This window comes from Leucopleurus acutus (genome assembly GCF_964270905.1).
Source record: "Leucopleurus acutus genome assembly, chromosome: 9".
In the NCBI taxonomy this organism is placed as follows: domain Eukaryota; kingdom Metazoa; phylum Chordata; class Mammalia; order Artiodactyla; family Delphinidae; genus Leucopleurus; species Leucopleurus acutus.
Window position 1 is genome coordinate 66,496,957 of NC_139144.1, and position 17,506 is coordinate 66,514,462.

The 17,506-nt window shown below is 42.8% G+C and overlaps 2 protein-coding genes across 4 annotated transcripts in view; one reads left to right on the forward strand and one right to left on the reverse strand.

The window, feature by feature from the left end:
* The window catches only part of NPSR1 (neuropeptide S receptor 1), a gene marked incomplete at both ends in the record, with an annotated part of 136,560 nt that overhangs the window by 118,098 nt on the left and 956 nt on the right, over positions 1 to 17,506 (forward strand). Inside the window, 3 exon segments of the mRNA XM_082846834.1 lie at positions 11,779 to 11,804; positions 11,808 to 11,865; positions 17,148 to 17,328. Coding sequence (XP_082702960.1) covers positions 11,779 to 11,804; positions 11,808 to 11,865; positions 17,148 to 17,328 — 265 coding nt within the window.
* Positions 6,262 to 17,506, reverse strand: part of DPY19L1 (dpy-19 like C-mannosyltransferase 1) — a 161,085-nt gene continuing 149,840 nt past the window's right edge. For all 3 annotated transcript variants that reach the window (XR_014326456.1, XR_014326457.1, XR_014326458.1), the window contains 2 exons: positions 10,469 to 10,561; positions 6,262 to 6,296 (listed from right to left, as the gene is read on the reverse strand). The gene's annotated coding sequence lies outside the window, so the exon portion shown is untranslated. The remainder of the gene's footprint in view (positions 6,297 to 10,468; positions 10,562 to 17,506) is intronic.

Sequence of the window (17,506 nt, forward strand, 5' to 3'; positions counted from 1 at the left end):
TCAGACTTTCAGCTGTTACCTTTACTGGACCAAGACAGAGCTCGTTTTCCTCCACGTCGAAGCTACTTCTTTTAGTGTTACTGAGAGAAAGTTAAGAGGTCCATTATTGAGCACTAATAATCTGTATCCCTTTCCCTAGGAGAATTAGTAGAGATGTATAAGTCTTGGTGTCTTCAGCTGAATTCAGTTCAATTCTGCTGTGTTCCAACACGTGTCAGGAGTGGTCCAAAGGACCAAGAATGCCAAGGAGTAAATAGCATGGATCTTGACTATAGGAAGCCTACAGTCTTGTGCACTGGGTCTCAGCCCTAGCTGCACAAGAGTGTTTCCCAGGGAGCTTTTCAAATGCACCAGTACCCAGAAACTGCTGCCTGAGAGATTCTGATTTACTTCATCTGGGGTGGGGTCTGGGCATCATTACTTTGGAAAAGCTCTTTGGATGATCTTAATGTGGATCCATGTTTGACAGCCTCTGGTCTAATAGGAGACACTGTCACAGGCAGCTGACTTCCACTCTGAGTGATGAGTATAACCCAGAGATGTTCACAGGCTGCTGGGAAATTTTCCACCCATGAAGAATCTATCATTTGCTTGTGGCTCAGCACAGATCTTTGTGCCTCCCTCATGCTAGTCTAGTCTTTGCACTCTGGTTCTTCTAGAAGAACAAGAGTAATCAGAGGGGATAAACACAAATGCATTCATTTTATTCTCTGTGGGTGGCTGGCGATGGTCAAAGATCAGAATATTTGTCTGAAAAAAAAAGATGGATGAAGGCATCCTTCCTATATCAGATATCAAAGAAATACACCAAATAGTTGTTGAACAATCATAGAATTACATGGAAGGGGGAATAGAACAGGACAGAAACTCTAAAGGAAACCTAAGGTATTTAGGGTATGATGAAGTAGTTCAGACTGATAGGAAAATAGAGATTGTTTGAAAATTAGTGTTGTTGAGAAAACTAACCAACTATTTGGAAATAGATGGATAGGTAAATAAATAAAAAAAAATACACATGATTGCTACCTTATATGCTATAAGGAAATAAACTTCTGATTAAGGGAAAGAAAAGAAAATATACAAATTATTGTTTATAATCAGGAAAAATTGAAAAAGGTATGAACATCCTACAATAAGGGATTAAGTACATTAATTATACAGCCATACAATGAAATACTACAGCTCTAAAAATTACTGTATAGTATGCTTATTGCCTTAGAAAGATGTTTATGATGTATTAGATTAAGAAGGAGAAAGCTGTATGGTGTTGTCTTTATAAATGTGTGAATATATAATATACAATAGAATATATAAGTGCATGTACAGATAGATGATAGCTGGATGGATAGATAGATAGAAAATGTCAGGGAGGACAAGTACTAAATGTTATAGTGATTATCTCTGAGTGGTAGAATCTTAGTTGACTTTTATTTTCTTCTTTTATTTATTTAGTTTTTTGTGTGCTTGGACACTGAGAGGTCTAACGCTGAGACTGTATGCATATATTCATTTTGTAAAAATTATCATCTATCTTTTACAAATGGAAATCATATTAATTTTTAAATTATACATATCTGTATAGATAAATCATTGCCTGGGGAGCTTTTCAAGTGAGTTGTCACTTAACAGAGTGCATGACCCTAGTGTGATGGTGAACAGATCAAGTGTAGTGTGACCAGAAGGCTTTGGAAGGTCCAGAGCTTTGGGTTGGAAGGATGCATGGGGAAAAGGAGGATGTTTTAGTATGCTCAGGCACCACAACAATATACCACAGTGAGTGGCTTAAAGAACAAATTTATTTTATCACAGTTTTAGAGACTCGAAACCCAAGATCAAGGTACCAGTCAGTTCTGTTCCTGAAAAGAGCTCTCTTCTTGGATTGCAGATGTCTGCTGCTGCCTTCTTCCTATCTCCTCACATGGCAGAGAGGAGAGAGACAGAGAAATCTTTCTAATGTCTATTCTTATAAGGGCACTAATCCCATCATAGGGTTCCTGCTCTCGTGATCTCATCTAACTCTATTTCCCAAAGGCCCCATCTCCAAATATCATCACATTGGGGGTTAGGGCTTCAACCTATGAATTTTGTGGGGACACAAAAATTCAGTCCATAACAGGGGAAGAGTCAGGGAAAAAAAAGAGATGGTGGAAAAAAACAAAGACCAACCAAATGAGAATAGACAAAAGCTATTTTTTCAAAGCTTGCTATAGCAAGGGAGTCAGCCACCATCACTTGTCTCTTGGCAGAAATACAAAAGCAGGCAGTGGAGTGAGAAAGTCTCCAGGACGTCCTGATTGGTGGCTGTTGGCATGTGGAAGCTGTAAGTGTGCTGACTAGAAGCATGGCATCCTGTGTGATGTGTTAGGGGTGTGTATTTGGCTTTCTCAGGATGGCTTTAAGTAAAAAACAGGGGCAAATATTAAAGAAGCTGTCAGTCATTTATCAAGTCTTGGCTATTTGGGGTAGACTGTTACAGGTATTCTTATTTGGCTTATGGACTGTGAGATAGGGACAGTGGTCTGACTTCCTCCAAGTCTGAGTTGCACATAGCAGATTGGCTTCCTGGTCTGGTTACTGTAGATAATGGGTTGGTTTCCTGGGCTGGTTGCTGCAGAGTGTGGGTCAGAGTTCCATCTTAAATATGATCTGGCCACCATCCATTTGTTTGTTCAGTCTGTCAACACAGACTGACAAGACAGAGGGACAGACAGAGCACTTACTGTCAGCCACTTCTGGGTCCTTTCCATACTTTACCTCCCTGAATCCTTACAGAACCCTGAAAGGTGATATTATCATCTATCTTTTGCACATGGAAGACAGGCTCGAGGGTAAAGCAATTTGCTTGTTTTCATAGGTAGCGCATGACACAGCAGGATTCAAATGCACATATGATTGGCTGGAAAGCCTATGTTTTCTCCTCTACATCAAGCTCCCTCTCAGGAAGAAGGACATGACAGAAAGGAAGGTGGTGAATGACTGAAAAAAGAGTTCAAACTAAAAGAAACCAAACCAACCATTTTTTTAATTAAAAAACCCAAACAGGATTGTTGGCATGGCTGTCTTTCACCAGCCTCCCTGCTGTGCTTGGCCTTCAGAGCACTATTCCAGAGTCACCTCCCGAAGTGTTTTGTTTTGATATATTTAAAAATCTAAAAGGTGACCTAATTTTGTTTAAGTAGGCTGAGCTCTTCCTGTACTTTCAGATTTAAATCAGATTGCTTTAAACCCTTGTCCTGTGATTTCTGCCGGTTCCAGGAGACTGCTGTGTCCTCTCTCCCTGTCCCTCTGAGTTCTTACCCCACTGTCTCACCTCCAACAGCTCTTCTGTTCCCTCTGATCCTGGTCCAACGAACCATGGAATTCACCTTATTTTCCTTAGGTTTGAGGTGATGAAAAGTTTCCACATTCTGTCAGCTACCCCACCACCCGGGGTATCTCCCACCCCTTTTTTCTCAGCAGGACTTTCACCATTGTGGTTGGGCCCCTGTCTCTCTCCAGAGTGCCCCATTTCTCACTGCTACTTGATTTTCCAGTCCCTGCACTCTTGGGTTTCCCCCATCCTCTAGTCCCTGAGATATTACAAAGCCACATAGAGATCCATTTTCCCACTGATACTGATACAGTATGCCATTACTCCTCCCAGAGGTGGAAATGGCTACAGTCAGTTTTTATTCTTTAATAAAAGTTTATATGTCCATCACACCTATTTTTTAGTTGTCTGTATCTTTATATCAGTATCACTGACCCCTTTCTGGAATGAGGAGCAGGCAGATGGTGGTTTCAAAAGCCTGTATACTCTCTACATCTTATTCATAAGCAGAACTCACTTGGTTTTCTATCTGTCATTACAGCCAAGTAGCTCTGGAGTTGGCTGGTAAGTAGGATCTCCAGTGGTGTTAGTACCCCAGGATTACTGCTCATCAATGAGGGGACATAAGCAATGATTAGCGTGAACAGAAGCTCACTTTGTAAACATGGGCTGCAAAATTCAAGTTTAAGAATCACTCTTCTTTCTGGCAAGTATGTCTATTTCTCCCCCTCAAAGGCTGACAGAAAGGAAAAGAAAGAACTATTTAATAAATGATCTACAGACTTTCCCAAAAACAAGTGCGTGGAAGGCGAGAGGTAGAGAATATGAGGTTTCCAATCCCGTAGGTCATCTTTCATAAATGAGCTTGCTCTTGATGCCCAGGGGTGTTTACTCCTATAAAACAGAACATTTATCGCATGGGGGCAGGAGATGGGGGAGGTGCACCCATGAAATATATGAAGTATAAGATACCTGATATAACTGAGTCTGTCCATTATGACTTGGAAGATGTGATGTGATCCATGCTATATCCAAAGTACATGTTTCCAATTAAATGGGGCAGAAAGAGGTGAAGAAAAATTTTTGGATTAGGAAGTGGGTTAGAGTCCTGTTCACCTCTAACTAAATGAACTTGAAATAAGCTCATTAAGTACCTTTCTTCATCAGTACATGAGAGTAAAATGGCTTCTTTGCAATCAACACCATCAGCAAAAGACATAAAGAACTTTATGAAAAATATATACATATATAAATAAATGACACTTATAGCATGTTTGTGGATAGTAAGATTCAGTACCATAAAGATGTCAATTCTCCTCAAATGATCTACAGATTAATGCAGTTCCAATCAAAGCTGAAATGGGACATTTTACTGAGCTTGACAAGCCAATTTAAAAACATACATGGAAATTTCAAGCACCAAGAAAAAGCCATGAAGACAGTTCTGGAGAAGTAGAACAAGGTAGTAGAGGTTTACTGAACCAAATATTGATTTATCATAAAGTTAGAATGATTAATAGAGTATGGTATTGACACAATTCAATAGAAAAATGGAAAATAAAACAGCCCCCAAATAGACCTACACATATATGAGAACTTGATACATGTCAGAAGATCATAGGGAAAGAAATGAAATTGGAACTTCACCTCAATTCTTAGGCAAAATTACATTCCAGGAAGTTATAGACTTAAATGTGAAATGTAAGACTTTAAAAAATTTTTAAAGAAAATGTAGGGTGTTATTTTTATGACACTAGAATAAAGGAATTCTTAAACGAGATACAAGATACATTAAACCAAAAAATTGATGGATAAATTTGACTCTATTTATATTTAAAAGTCAAGCCAAAAGGTGGGAGAAGCTATTTGCAACACGTAATCCGGGAAAATGTATGAAGAATGTATGAAGAACTCCTGAAAATCAATCAAATATATTTTTTAAAAAGATAAATAGAAGAAAAATGAGCAAGGCACAAACAGACATTTCACAGGAGGGAAAAGAGAAACAGCCAAAAATAAGATTCTCAACCTCATTGATAAATCAGGAAAGTGTGCATTTAAACTTCAATTAGATACAATTTTCCACTCACAGGACTGGTAAAAAATTTGAAGTCTGTTATTTCTAAGTATTGACAAAGATACAAACCTCATGGTTCATCTGGCAATATCACTCCTAAAAAACTCAGTAGACTTCTGATTTATTTGCTTCCAGTCAGTTTCACATGCCAGCAATCACCATATTCAAAAAGTCTTTCTGAAAATAATTCTCAGGTCTGACTTGTTTCTTTGCTTCCTCATCCAATCCCTTTCCCCTAACTGAATAGAAGCTAGCTTGAAGCCATCTGAAACAATAGGTGGGAGGCCACATCCTTAGTCTGGTCTTCCCCTCATTGCTGGTTTAAACTCCTCACTGTAATAACTGAATTTGGGTTCAGGTTTCATCGGCACAAGACCTGCACACTCAGAAGCTATACACATTCGCATTTTCATTTTGTACCCGGCCACGCAAAGTATACAGCTGGTGCCACGAGGGGCTAGGAGCAATTGACCCTTGCAACTCTACAAGATCCCAAATTTTAGGACATACTTTTAACTTCCTTTCATTTTTGTTCATAAACCAACCAACTCTTGTCTGAGTTCATCTCTTTTTTCTAATACTTTGCTAAACACAGCTGGTGGCAATCAACACACACTATTAACATTCTGTTTATCAACTGTGGTAGTTAATTTTGTGTCAACTTGATTGCCCTAGACAGACAGCTGGCAAAACATTATTTCTAGGTGTGTCTGGAGTGCATTCCTGGAAGCATTTGAATCTGTAGACTAAGTAAAGAAGATCGTCCTTACCAATGCCAGTGAGAATCATCCAATCCACTGAAGGCTTGAAGAGGATAAAAAGGCAAAGGAAGTGTAAATTTGCTCGAGCTGGGACATCCATCTTGTCCTGCTCTCGTGCATCAGCATTTCTGGTTCTTGGGACTTCAGACTAGGATTTAGAGATTTACACCATTGGTTGCCTGTTTCTCCAGCATTTGGACTTAGACTTATGCCATCATCTCCCCTGGTATTTCTCCCATGAAAATGCCTTTGGATTTGGGCTGAATTATACCACCAGCTTTCCTGGTTCTCCAGCTTGCAGACAGCAGATTACGGGATTTCTCAGCCTCCATAACTGCATGAGTCAATTTCTATTACAAATTTCCACATATATATATATCCTATTGGTTCTGCTTCTCTGGAGAGTCCTAACTCCACACCACCCTTGTACCTTCCCTGGGGGTCCAGTCTCAGTAGGCACACAATCTGCCTTCCAAAGCATCACATATAACAGTTCTATCCAATGCATCTCTAGTGTCCCAGCTTTCCCTATCAGTTTCCTTATTACCTGCTGCCTGCTCACTAGGCCAATGCCACATGTTTTAGGTTTGTGTTATGACAGCGCTGCACATGAAGCACCAATCTCTGCTTTAGTTAAGGAAACTCGAGCAGCTATACCAGAGAAACCCCCAAATACAGTAGCCTTAAAATAGAAGTTTGTTTCTTGTTCACTTAAAGTCCAATTAACAGTAAAGGTCAAAGGGATGGATACACAGTCATTCAGAAACTCAAGCAGATGGAGATTCTGCCACTCTTAACAGATGGCTGCTAAGGTACTGCTTAGCATCAGCATCCAGCAGTCTGGGGAGGGGGGAAGAGAGAGTAAAGGATTACTCAGGGGGTTTATCTGAGCCAGGCCTGGGAATGGTACATATGGATTCTTCCCATGTTCCTAGAGGCAGAACTTAGTCACATGACTACCCCCTGCTGAAAGGGAGACTGGGAAATGTAGTCTCTCTGTGTGCCCCGGGGGCAAAGAAAGGATTTGGTGTATAGCTAACCTGTCTCTGCCACAATTATTTTAGGTCTGTCAGGGTTCCTGGTTCTGCCTGAGCTGAGGTGCTGAGGAACAGAAAAGGCTGTGAGTTAGGTAAGTTAGGTCATACCTCCTCCTATCTAGCTATGACCTCCTATAAAAAACAAAAGGAAGTGGCCAAAGTCCTACAGCTAAGCAGATGAGACATAACATGCTAAAAATAGTTAACATTCAGGTTATCTTCGCAGATAAAGAGGTCATCAATGATCAGAAATTGAAAATGAATTTTAAGTTTAAAAATTTTAGAAATCAGGCAATCAGGCATAACCGCTAAAATGTTTAATTTTTAAAATAAACCTGAAGTACGTAAAGTTCCCAACATATGAAAAAATATTTATTTAAAAATATTAACCAGGTAGTCTTCCTTGTTAACAAACAAATCACCTGGACTCATTGTAGGTCCATTGTAGGTCCCCTCCACCCACCAGGAATAAATTCTGCTTCACTTAAAATCCCTAGATACCACCGGTTCCCCTTCATGGGCTCAGCGCACAAGAAAAATAGGTTCCCAGTGACTCTGCAAGGGGCATGAAGCATGGGAAGGTAAGGAGCAGGAACTGGCCACTTGGACACTAACCCTCCAGCATGGGCCCCCACTAGGGATGCATCCTTGAATTAAGACAGCCTAAGGCAGCATGCTGCTTTCAGTCCTGAATCTAATCGACCCACCGCCTCTCGGCTACCCCTATTAATGCATAGTGACTGCTGAATTTAACTGCTTTTCTGGCTCCAGCTCAGCCCCATGGCCTGAGTAGAAATAATCCTTTCATCTCCCAATAAAGGAGAATACTGGGATTTTATAGCTCAGCTCACTTTGAAGAGCCATCTTTAGGAGCTGGAGGCTTTGCATTTCCTAGAGTGGTCAGATTAAATGTGCTTTTCACTGATCTCATTGGGAGATCGAAGGGCAGGAGTTGATTATATTGTCACCCATTTGCTCTATGGAAAGTACTGCAAGTTTCCATTTTAAGCAGATTTCAGAGCACAAATGTCATTCTCGAGAAGTTTTCTGAAAAACCAACTAAGTCTTCAGAGCCATACTGTTTAGGAGCCAGCTGTTAGTCCAGCAAATGGAGATACTTTGAAAAGACACAATTTAAAAAAAAATAAATTTATTAATTTTATTTATTTTTCTAATTTTGGCTGCATTGGGTCTTTGTTGCTGCACGTGGGCTTTCTCTAGTTGCAGCGAGTGGGGGCTACTCTTCATTGGGGTGCGTGGGCTTCTCATCAGGTGGTTCTCTTGGTGCGAAGCACAGGTTCTAGGCATGCGGGCTTCAGTAGTTGTGGCACTCGGGCTCAGTAGTTGTGGCTCACAGGCTCTAGAGCACAGGCTCAGTAGCTGTAGTGCATGGGCTTAGTTGCTCCACGACATGTGGGATCTTCCCAGACCAGGGCTCGAACCTGTGTCCCCTGCATTGGCAGGTGGATTCTTAACCAATGCACCACCAGGGAAACCCAAAAAGATACAATTTGATCTGCTGTCTTTTTTTTTTTTTTTTTTTTTAAAGAAGATGTTGGGGGTAGGAGTTTATTAATTCATTTATTTATTTTTGCTGTGTTGGGTCTTCGTTTCTGTGCGAGGGCTTTCTCTAGTTGTGGCAAGCAGGGGCCGCTCTTCATCGCGGTGCACGTGCCTCTCACTATCGTGGCCTCTCTTGTTGTGGAGCACAGGCTCCAGACGCGCAGGCTCAGTAGTTGTGGCTCACGGGCCTAGTTGTTCCGCGGCATGTGGGATCCTCCCAGACCGGGGCTCGAACCCGTGTCCCCTGCATTAGCAGGCAGATTCTCAACCACTGCGCCACCAGGGAAGCCCTGATCTGCTGTCTTTTACTTGCCTCCCATGGCTATAATCCCACCCTGATAATTATTTGATGTATACAATTCCTATATACAGATAACATTGTATAATAGCCTATCTAAATGTATATGGTAATATCTTCTGTTCACTTCCATAAAGGCAGCTCATACCTCCTGAAATACCGTTAAAACCTATTCATCCCAACTAATAAGGGAATTGACATTCTCAGTGTGGGGCTTGGCATCTTGAATACATTATTTTATTTTAATTATCAAAATAACTCTGTGAGTTTGATGTTTTATGCTTCATGTTTGAAAGTGGGAAACTGAGGCTAGAAACAGTAGGCAATTTGCATAAGGTGACACCGCTAGTAAGTTGTGGAGCTGGAGGGTGTATTCAGGTTTGACCCTAAAGTCTGTATCCTTCCCAAGATATCACCTTGAAAATCAAGGCTTTTCAGCCTTGACACTATCAGTGTTTTGAACTAGATAATTCTTTTTTGTGAGGGGCTGTTCTGTGTACTGAAGGATGTTTAGCAGCATCCTGGCCTCTGCCCACTAGATGCCAGTAGCACCCACCCCCAATCATTTGTGACAATCAAAAATGTGTCCAGGGCTTCCCTGGTGGCGCAGTGGTTGAGAGTCCACCTGCCGATGCAGGGGACGCGGGTTCGTGCCCCGGTCCGGGAAGATCCCACATGCCGCGGAGCGGCTAGGCCCGTGAAGCCATGGCCGCTGAGCCTGCGCGTCCGGAGCCTGTGCTCCGCAAGGGGGGAGGCCACAACAGTGAGAGGCCTGCGTACTGCAAAAAAAAAAAAAAACTGTGTCCAGACATTTCCAAATATAACCCAGGGGGCAATATTGCCCTCACTGGAGAACCACGGCTGTAAACGCTTCTGAAGCACTTGCTTCCTTACACCGCTGAAGTTTTGTGGTGCTGTGAAATGCACGGAATGATCTGAAGGCCCTAATAGTGCCTAAGAGTGGCCTTCCAGGGGAGACATTAAGAAATAAAAATCAATTCTAATTAGCATTTCAGTTCATTGCACATAAAAAGCCCCTTATTCCTATGATTCCTGCTAACAGTTTGTCCTCTCCAGTGAGTAAGTGTTCCCGCTGTGAAAACACTCAGAAGCTTCGATGGCTGGTAGCTGTCTCAGAAATTCAGCCCAAACTCCTCAGGGAGACATTCAAGGTCTTCCCACTTTGGCCTCAGTTCTTCTCCCCACTCTCAAATCCAGCGTCCTCTCAGGCTCCAGCCAAGCGAGATGACTCACCGAGGTCCAAACGCTTCCTACATTTTCTTGTTTCCGTGTCTTGGCTGAGGACGTTCCCTCTGCTTCACACGTCTTTCCCAATCCCACGCCCCTACCCCCAGCTCTGCCTTGGGAATCTCTGCCTTTGCCATGCGGCCTCCTCTGCCTAACGGTAAGGGGGTGGCTTACTTCTTCGTTCATAGTCGGGTTTTGGTTTTCGTCACTCTCATCTCACCCAGCCATGTGCGGAGTGTGTGATCTTTCCTGCTGGATTGAAAGTTCCTAGAGAAGAGGAACTGTATTTTAGCCTATTTTGTTCGGTCCTTATCTCTTAGCAGATGTGCTATGCTTGGTGGGTTGGACTGGACTGGATTGGAGAGGGGGTAGAATAAATAGTGCAAAGGTAAATTTCACACCAGTTTCCATGAGGATTTAAATACACTTCAGACGTGAAATCTGAACGATGTAGTGAGGACCAGCGAGCACAGTAGTTGGCCTCTAGGGTATAACCGCCCTGCCCCATATGACTCAGGTGCCCTGGGTGGGCCTCTGACCTGGGCCACCACTAGAGTTGTGCCCCTTGAGCCTTAATCAATGGCACGCAGCTGAGGGTGTGTGGGGCTAGCATTCTATCCATGACTCCCTCATTGAGGGTATGCCCTGGGGCAGGTCTGCATATATCCAGAGAGAGGGCACCTTTTCACAATTTTCACAAAGGCACCATACGGTCTGGTAGAAGCCCTGACAGTAAAAACTCTCCCACAACATCAAGGCACCTTGTGTACAACATCTCCATCCCCAAATTTGTCATCTAACTACTCCTTCTACTAAGAATTATTGCACTGAATTCTGCCCATCCTAATCAGTATTTGTTTTACCACTACTTCTTGACTAGAGAGAGGTTTATATTAACTCGTTCAACAAATATTTATTCATCATTCACTAAGTTTAGAGGATGCAGAAACAACAAAGTCTCTGTCTCCATTAAGCTTACATTTAACCCTCACACGTTTTACTATCAAACAACCCACATAGGCTTAAAGTTATAACCAGGCTCCTACTTGGGACAGGTTTTTATTATAGCCCCGCTTGAGCTTTTCTCGAGAGTAGGGTTTCTGAGTTAAATGAGTACGTTAGTCTGGGGTAACAATTCTAGGCAAACCGCTTTGCCCTAGGTTGCTGAAGGGACAAGATGGGTGTCTCAGCATCGCCCCCTGTGGTCACATGGCTAATTCCAGCTTCAGTTGATTCAGGGCATCCAGCCAAGCCTGTTGAGAGAGTCTGGATGTCCCAATGCATTTGCATTTTATATTAAGCTGCAAACTGAGCAGTTTCCAGCATCCAGCCCAGAGCCATCTTTAGGAAAATGTCCAAGGAGGGTCTTCCTGGGCATAGGTGAGGAAGATGGAAGTGGTCCCATGACAACTGTGGGTGTAACCTATGATGCTTCTATTGGCAGAAGCAGCATTTATTTTACCATTCTCCTTTTGTGCCTGCAAATGGAAAGCGGTGCACCATTTCCAACTGAGGGCTCATCTCAAAGGCAAAAATCAACGCCATCAAGTATAGCATTGTCATCATTCTTGGTAAGCAACGTCCCTCCTTTTGTTGCAGAACTGTGTGGACATTCCAAAAGCAAATTTGTACCTAGAACCTGGTAGGTAGAGAGCCCACACAATTAAAAAATCTGTCTACGGGCACTTCTACCTTTGTCTGCTTAGATAAGAATACGTGGAGCTAATCAGTCCATCTACGCCTCCTTCAAGGGCGGACATTTGGTTTCTAATCACTCTCTTTATGAATATTGTTGTCCACCACAGCCCTGGGGTGCGTAATGTGGAGAAAATCAATTAGGACATAACTGGCTGAAGCTGATGCTCACCATCATACCGTGGACCCAGTTGCTTTCCTGAAGGCACATCTCCCCAGGGCTGAAGTCCATCAACCAGAGGAAGACAAAAGTGGCATTCCGTTTCTTCTGGATAGTTAATGTCAAGGTCACTATAAATCCTTCCCTAATGGATGCCTTATCTTCTCTCCACCCTACTGTCGTCTTCCCTTTCCTTTTCCTTTCTCTCTACTCTTAACACCCATAAGTCACCTCATCTCAGGAAAAAAAAAAAAAAAAAGGTATTTCTAGTGTACCTAATATATGTCAGATTGGTGTACGTTCTTTGTTATTCTCAAACCTTCAAAATTTTCTCTCCCTTCTACCCTCTCAGTTAATGACCCTGATTCTTATTTCACTGAGAAAATACTCTATCAGAATAGAACTTCCTCATTCTCCTGCCTTCACATCCATGGACCTACCTGCATCTCTATCTGTCTGTTCTCCTATTACCATGGGTAAACTGTCTCTGCTTCTTTCTAAATCCAAAATGCTCACTTGAGCCCTGTATCCCATTCCTTCCTGCCAACTCAAGATTTGCTTCTCCAGTCATCTCCTCACCCCCACAGATGTCTCCCTTGCCTGGATCGTATGCACACAAGCATACTGTAATAGCTCCCTCGATAAACTCTCCCATAACAGACCCTCTTTAACACTCTTTTTTCTAGAAGAACTCCTCCACTTTTCACCTCTCATTCTCTGGAGTCTATTTCTGTTAGCTTTCTTTCCTATTACTCTAGTAAAGGCATCCTTATCAAGGTCACCACAACCAACAAAATGCCAAGTATCAAATCTCAATCTTTACCTTACTTGACTTCTAAGCAACATTTGATTCGTCCTTCTTTGGAACACTTCCTTTGCTTGGAAATTATATCTATGATTTCTACTTGAAATCTCTGTGTATAATTTCTAATAAGCTTATCATACTCGACATGAAAACCCAGAAGTCTCATGCTCTCCTACCTCCTGCAAGATAACTCTTCCTCCTATTGACCCCAGTTCAGTAAATGACAGCATCTTTCACCCAGTGTCCACACCAAAAACCTAAGAATCATCTGTCTGTCATGATTCTATTTCTCTCCCACCTCACATACCTAGTCCATCAGTAAGGCCTAGAGGCTTTACCTACAAACGAGATCTCGAATCCAACCATTTCTCAGCATCTATGCAATTATTTTTTTGGTCTAAGCTCCCACCAACTTCTCCCTGGAACACTGCAGCTGATCTTCTCTTATTCCTTCCCTGCAAAGCAGCCAATGTGATCTTTTTAAAAATGTAAATCAGACACTATCACTACCCTGCAAACCCACATATAGCTTCCCATTACATTGGAATAAAGTCCTACTTTTTCCCATGTCTTAGATGGCCTCTGTGATCTATCCCCCAGCCAAGTCTCCAGCCCCATTCCCCTGCTCTCCCCCTTTCCTATTCTATAACAGTCACAACGGTTTTCTTGCTATTTCTTCAAAATGTCAACTTGTTCATACCTTGCATGGTTTCCCCCACCTGTAATGTTCTGCCTTCAGATGGTGGCATGGCTTATCCCTCACATCATCTTGTTTTCCAACAATACCACCTCTTCAGAAAAACCTCCTTGATAAGTCTTAAATAGCTCTCCTGTAATCTTTACCCTACCTTATTTTTGTTCATATTTCTACTTCTACCTGACAGTATAGGATAGATATTGATCTGCTTATTGTCTGTCTCCCCTGCTGGCATAAGAAATCCATGAGAGCAATGACTTTTGCTTTTGTGTTCCTTACATTATTATCACCAAGGCCTTAGGGGGTCCACGCACACTAGGTGCTTAATTAATATTAGTTGAATGAATGAATGAGGTTATGCAAGAAGGAAAGGGATTTGTACCATTTCCTTTTTATTTAGCTCAAATACTACCCCTCCCTACCCTTCTTGCAGCTCTTGGGAGCTCTGGGAGCATAGCTCTCATGTTAGCTCTTCTAGTATATCAAATCACCAGAACCGTCCCGCTCACCTTTCTAAAATGCAGCTGCAAAATGCCAAACAGACCACAAACAGTGTGACTCAGCAAGCAGAACATAGTCACAAAACAACACTGCAGGCAGACCTGGGAATAGAGCATATACCACCCACCAGGGCTCAAAATCCTTTCCCAGAAGCTTCTGAAGTAGATCAAAGATTATCTTGCCTTCCCAGATAATCAGAAGCACAGATGCACATTCCCCGGATGTTGAGTTAGGAAACATATCTTATACATGTGTTTCAGAGCCAATATAGCCTTTCGTAATCAGGCACTATATTCCCAGGCACTGGGCTCCCTTTAGTCAGAGAGCAGTGCTGTCCACAAGGAGGTCAGCCAGTGTCAACAGCCCAATCAGACCCAAACGCTCCTTCCTATAACATTTTGTAATGCCCCTTTACCACCCTGAAATGAAATGTATACATAAAACTATCTAGTTAACATAATTCTTAATGGATCAATATACAATAATATAAAGGAGGAATAGAAAGAAAATAATTTATAATAAAATAACACAGATTTCAATATAGAAATACTTGGGCACAGCCCAATGAAGTAGTAATAGCTCCAAATGAAAACCAATGCACATGTGTTTTCACGGAGACATGAAAACTAAGCAGTATTGCTGCCAGTGACTTCATTTTCCCAGCAGGTGAGCAAATCCTGCTGAAGTTCCAAATTAAACAAAGTAATCTTTCCTCTATTTGCAAGGGAATTACACTTCTGGAAGACTCAGTATTTATTTAAAATATTGTATTCATATATAAAACAGAGTTAGGTTTCTAGATTGGGATCATTATAAACAGGGTTCTCTGCCACATAACATTTGAAGGATGTATGGGACGTGGGTGGGACTGCCTGTATTGTGCAGGAGGACCGGTATCCCTAGGAAAACCAGAATCCTCCCCTAACACACACAAATACATAAACATGCATTTTAAAAATTCCCCCAAATGGAAGCTTTGCCCCTCCATGCCCCAGAACCACTATTCTGGGCCAATGCCAGGCTTCACCACCTGAGCCCAGAATGTTTAGTGGTCTTTGTGTTTGAATTGCTCCGTTTTAATAGATTGCCAAGGTCTGGGGTAAAAAATGTGTCAGTCCGGGCTTCCCTGGTGGCGCAGTGGTTGGGAGTCCGCCTGCCGATGCAGGGGACGCAGGTTTGTGCCCCAGTCTGGCAGGATCCCGCGTGCTGCGGAGCGGCTGGGCCTGTGAGCCATGGCCGCTGGGCCTGCGCATCCGGAGCCTGTGCTCCATGGCGGGAGGGGTCACAGCAGTGAGAGGCCCGCGTACCGCAAAAAAAAAAAAAAAAAGTCAGTCAAACCGTTACAGAGGAAAGTTGGTTCCTGCAGCCAGATGGCAAAGGAAGCCTGACTTCTCTGAGGAAAAATCTATGCGTGAGAAAGGGGGAGAAAAAGGGTGGAGAGGATGCAGCAAGAAAGTAGGGGAGCACATGTGTGTGTCCAGTCAACCCCAAGAAGGATTATCTCTGTGGTAATAATCTGGGTTCTCCAGAGAAATAAAAGATAGATATATATGTAAAGAGATTATTATAAGCAATTGGCTCATATGATTGTGGAGCTGAGAAGTCCCCAAATCTGTAGACCCAGGAGAGCTAAAGGTATAGTTTCAGTCTGAGTCAAAGTGAGAAGCTAGAAGATAGTCAAGCAGACAGAGTGACTCACCTCTCACTCAGCCTTTTTTATTTATTTAAATTATTTCCCCTAACCAGTGTTAGGAAGATATTTTCTTTTTAAAAAAAAAAAAATTAATTAATTAATTTTTGGCTGCATTGGGTCTCCATTGCTGAGCACGGACTTTCTCTAGTTGCAGCAAGCGGGGGCTACTCTTCGTTGCAGTGCGCGGGCTTCTCATTGCAGTGGCTTCTCTTGTGGAGCATGGGATCTAGGTGTGCAGGCTTCAGTAGTTGTGGCACGTGGGCTCAGTAGTTGTGTCTCGTGGGCTCTAGAGTGCAGGTTCAGTAGTTGTGTCTCCTGGGCTCTAGAGCACAGGCTCAGTAGTTGCGGCATGCAGGCTTAGTTGTCCGTGGCATGGGGGATCTTCCTGGACCAGGGATCAAACTCATGTCCCCTGCATTGGCAGGTGGATTCTTAACCACTAGCCACCAGGGAAGTCCCACTCAGCCTTTTCATTGTATTCAAGACTTCAGTGGATAGAATAATGCCCACTCATAGTGGAGAAGACAATCTGCTTTTTTTAGTTTACAAATTCAAATGTTAATCTCATTCAGGAACAGTCTCACAGAAACAACCAGAAATAACGTTTAACCAAATATCTGGGCACCCCATGACCCAGTTAAGGTGACACATAAAACTGGCCATCACACTCTGGATCTCCATTTCTCATCCCTTTCCTCTGAGGATTGGATCCAAACAGAAATCAGACAGAGTCTTACCCACACCAACTGATTTGTAAGAGGTATAGGGTGAGTGTTTTCTGGAGTGGCTGACTTAGAAATGGAAAAGAAAATTGAGAATCTTGTGACTTAGCCAGGCTGTGTTTCGAAACATAGGTACCACCCTTCGCCTCATCTACCCCAAATCAGGAGTCACTATCTGGGCAAAGTGCTCCCTTTTCTGTCTTTTCCCATAGAGTCTCCAAAGGGATTTGCTGGGTTTTCTTTCACACTGTGTAGAATGAGAGGCTAAGGCCATGCTGAACAGTTCCCAGCCTTTCAGTAATCCCTACAGTGGTCAGATTGGAGCCTCCCTTTAAAAATAGAGAAGCTCCAGCAAATTTACTCAATTTTAGCAATGCATCTGTGGGATGTAATGTATGTATGTGTAGATGTGTGTTTAAGTAAATACGACATTAATGTTAACACACACACAACTGTTCTAAATATTTCTGAGAGATTCCAGGTGCTAAGGAAGCTCCTAGTTGAAGCTGCAATCAGGGCCAACACAGAGGGCCCCCTGGGCTGTGGGTTGCTATGGTGCTAACGGCTCTTTTCTCCCCAGCCTTCATCTGCTGTTGGAGTCCATACTTCCTCTTCGATATCTTGGACAATTTCAGCCTCCTTCCAAACACTAAGGAGCATTTCTATGCCTCTGTGATCATTCAGAACCTGCCGGCCTTGAATAACGCCATCAACCCCCTCATCTACTGTGTTTTCAGCAGCTCCATCTGCTTCCCCTGCGGGTAAGGGGCATTCCTGCCTGGGTCAGACATGGGGATGCCCACTGCAGTCACCTCCAACCTGTGTCTTCCTCATGCCAGAGCTCCCTGGCAGATTACAGATGAGACACTGGAGGGTCAAAAATGTTCCGCTAGTATGACAAATTCAAATCCAGCCTCATCCATGGCTCATGCTTTCTCC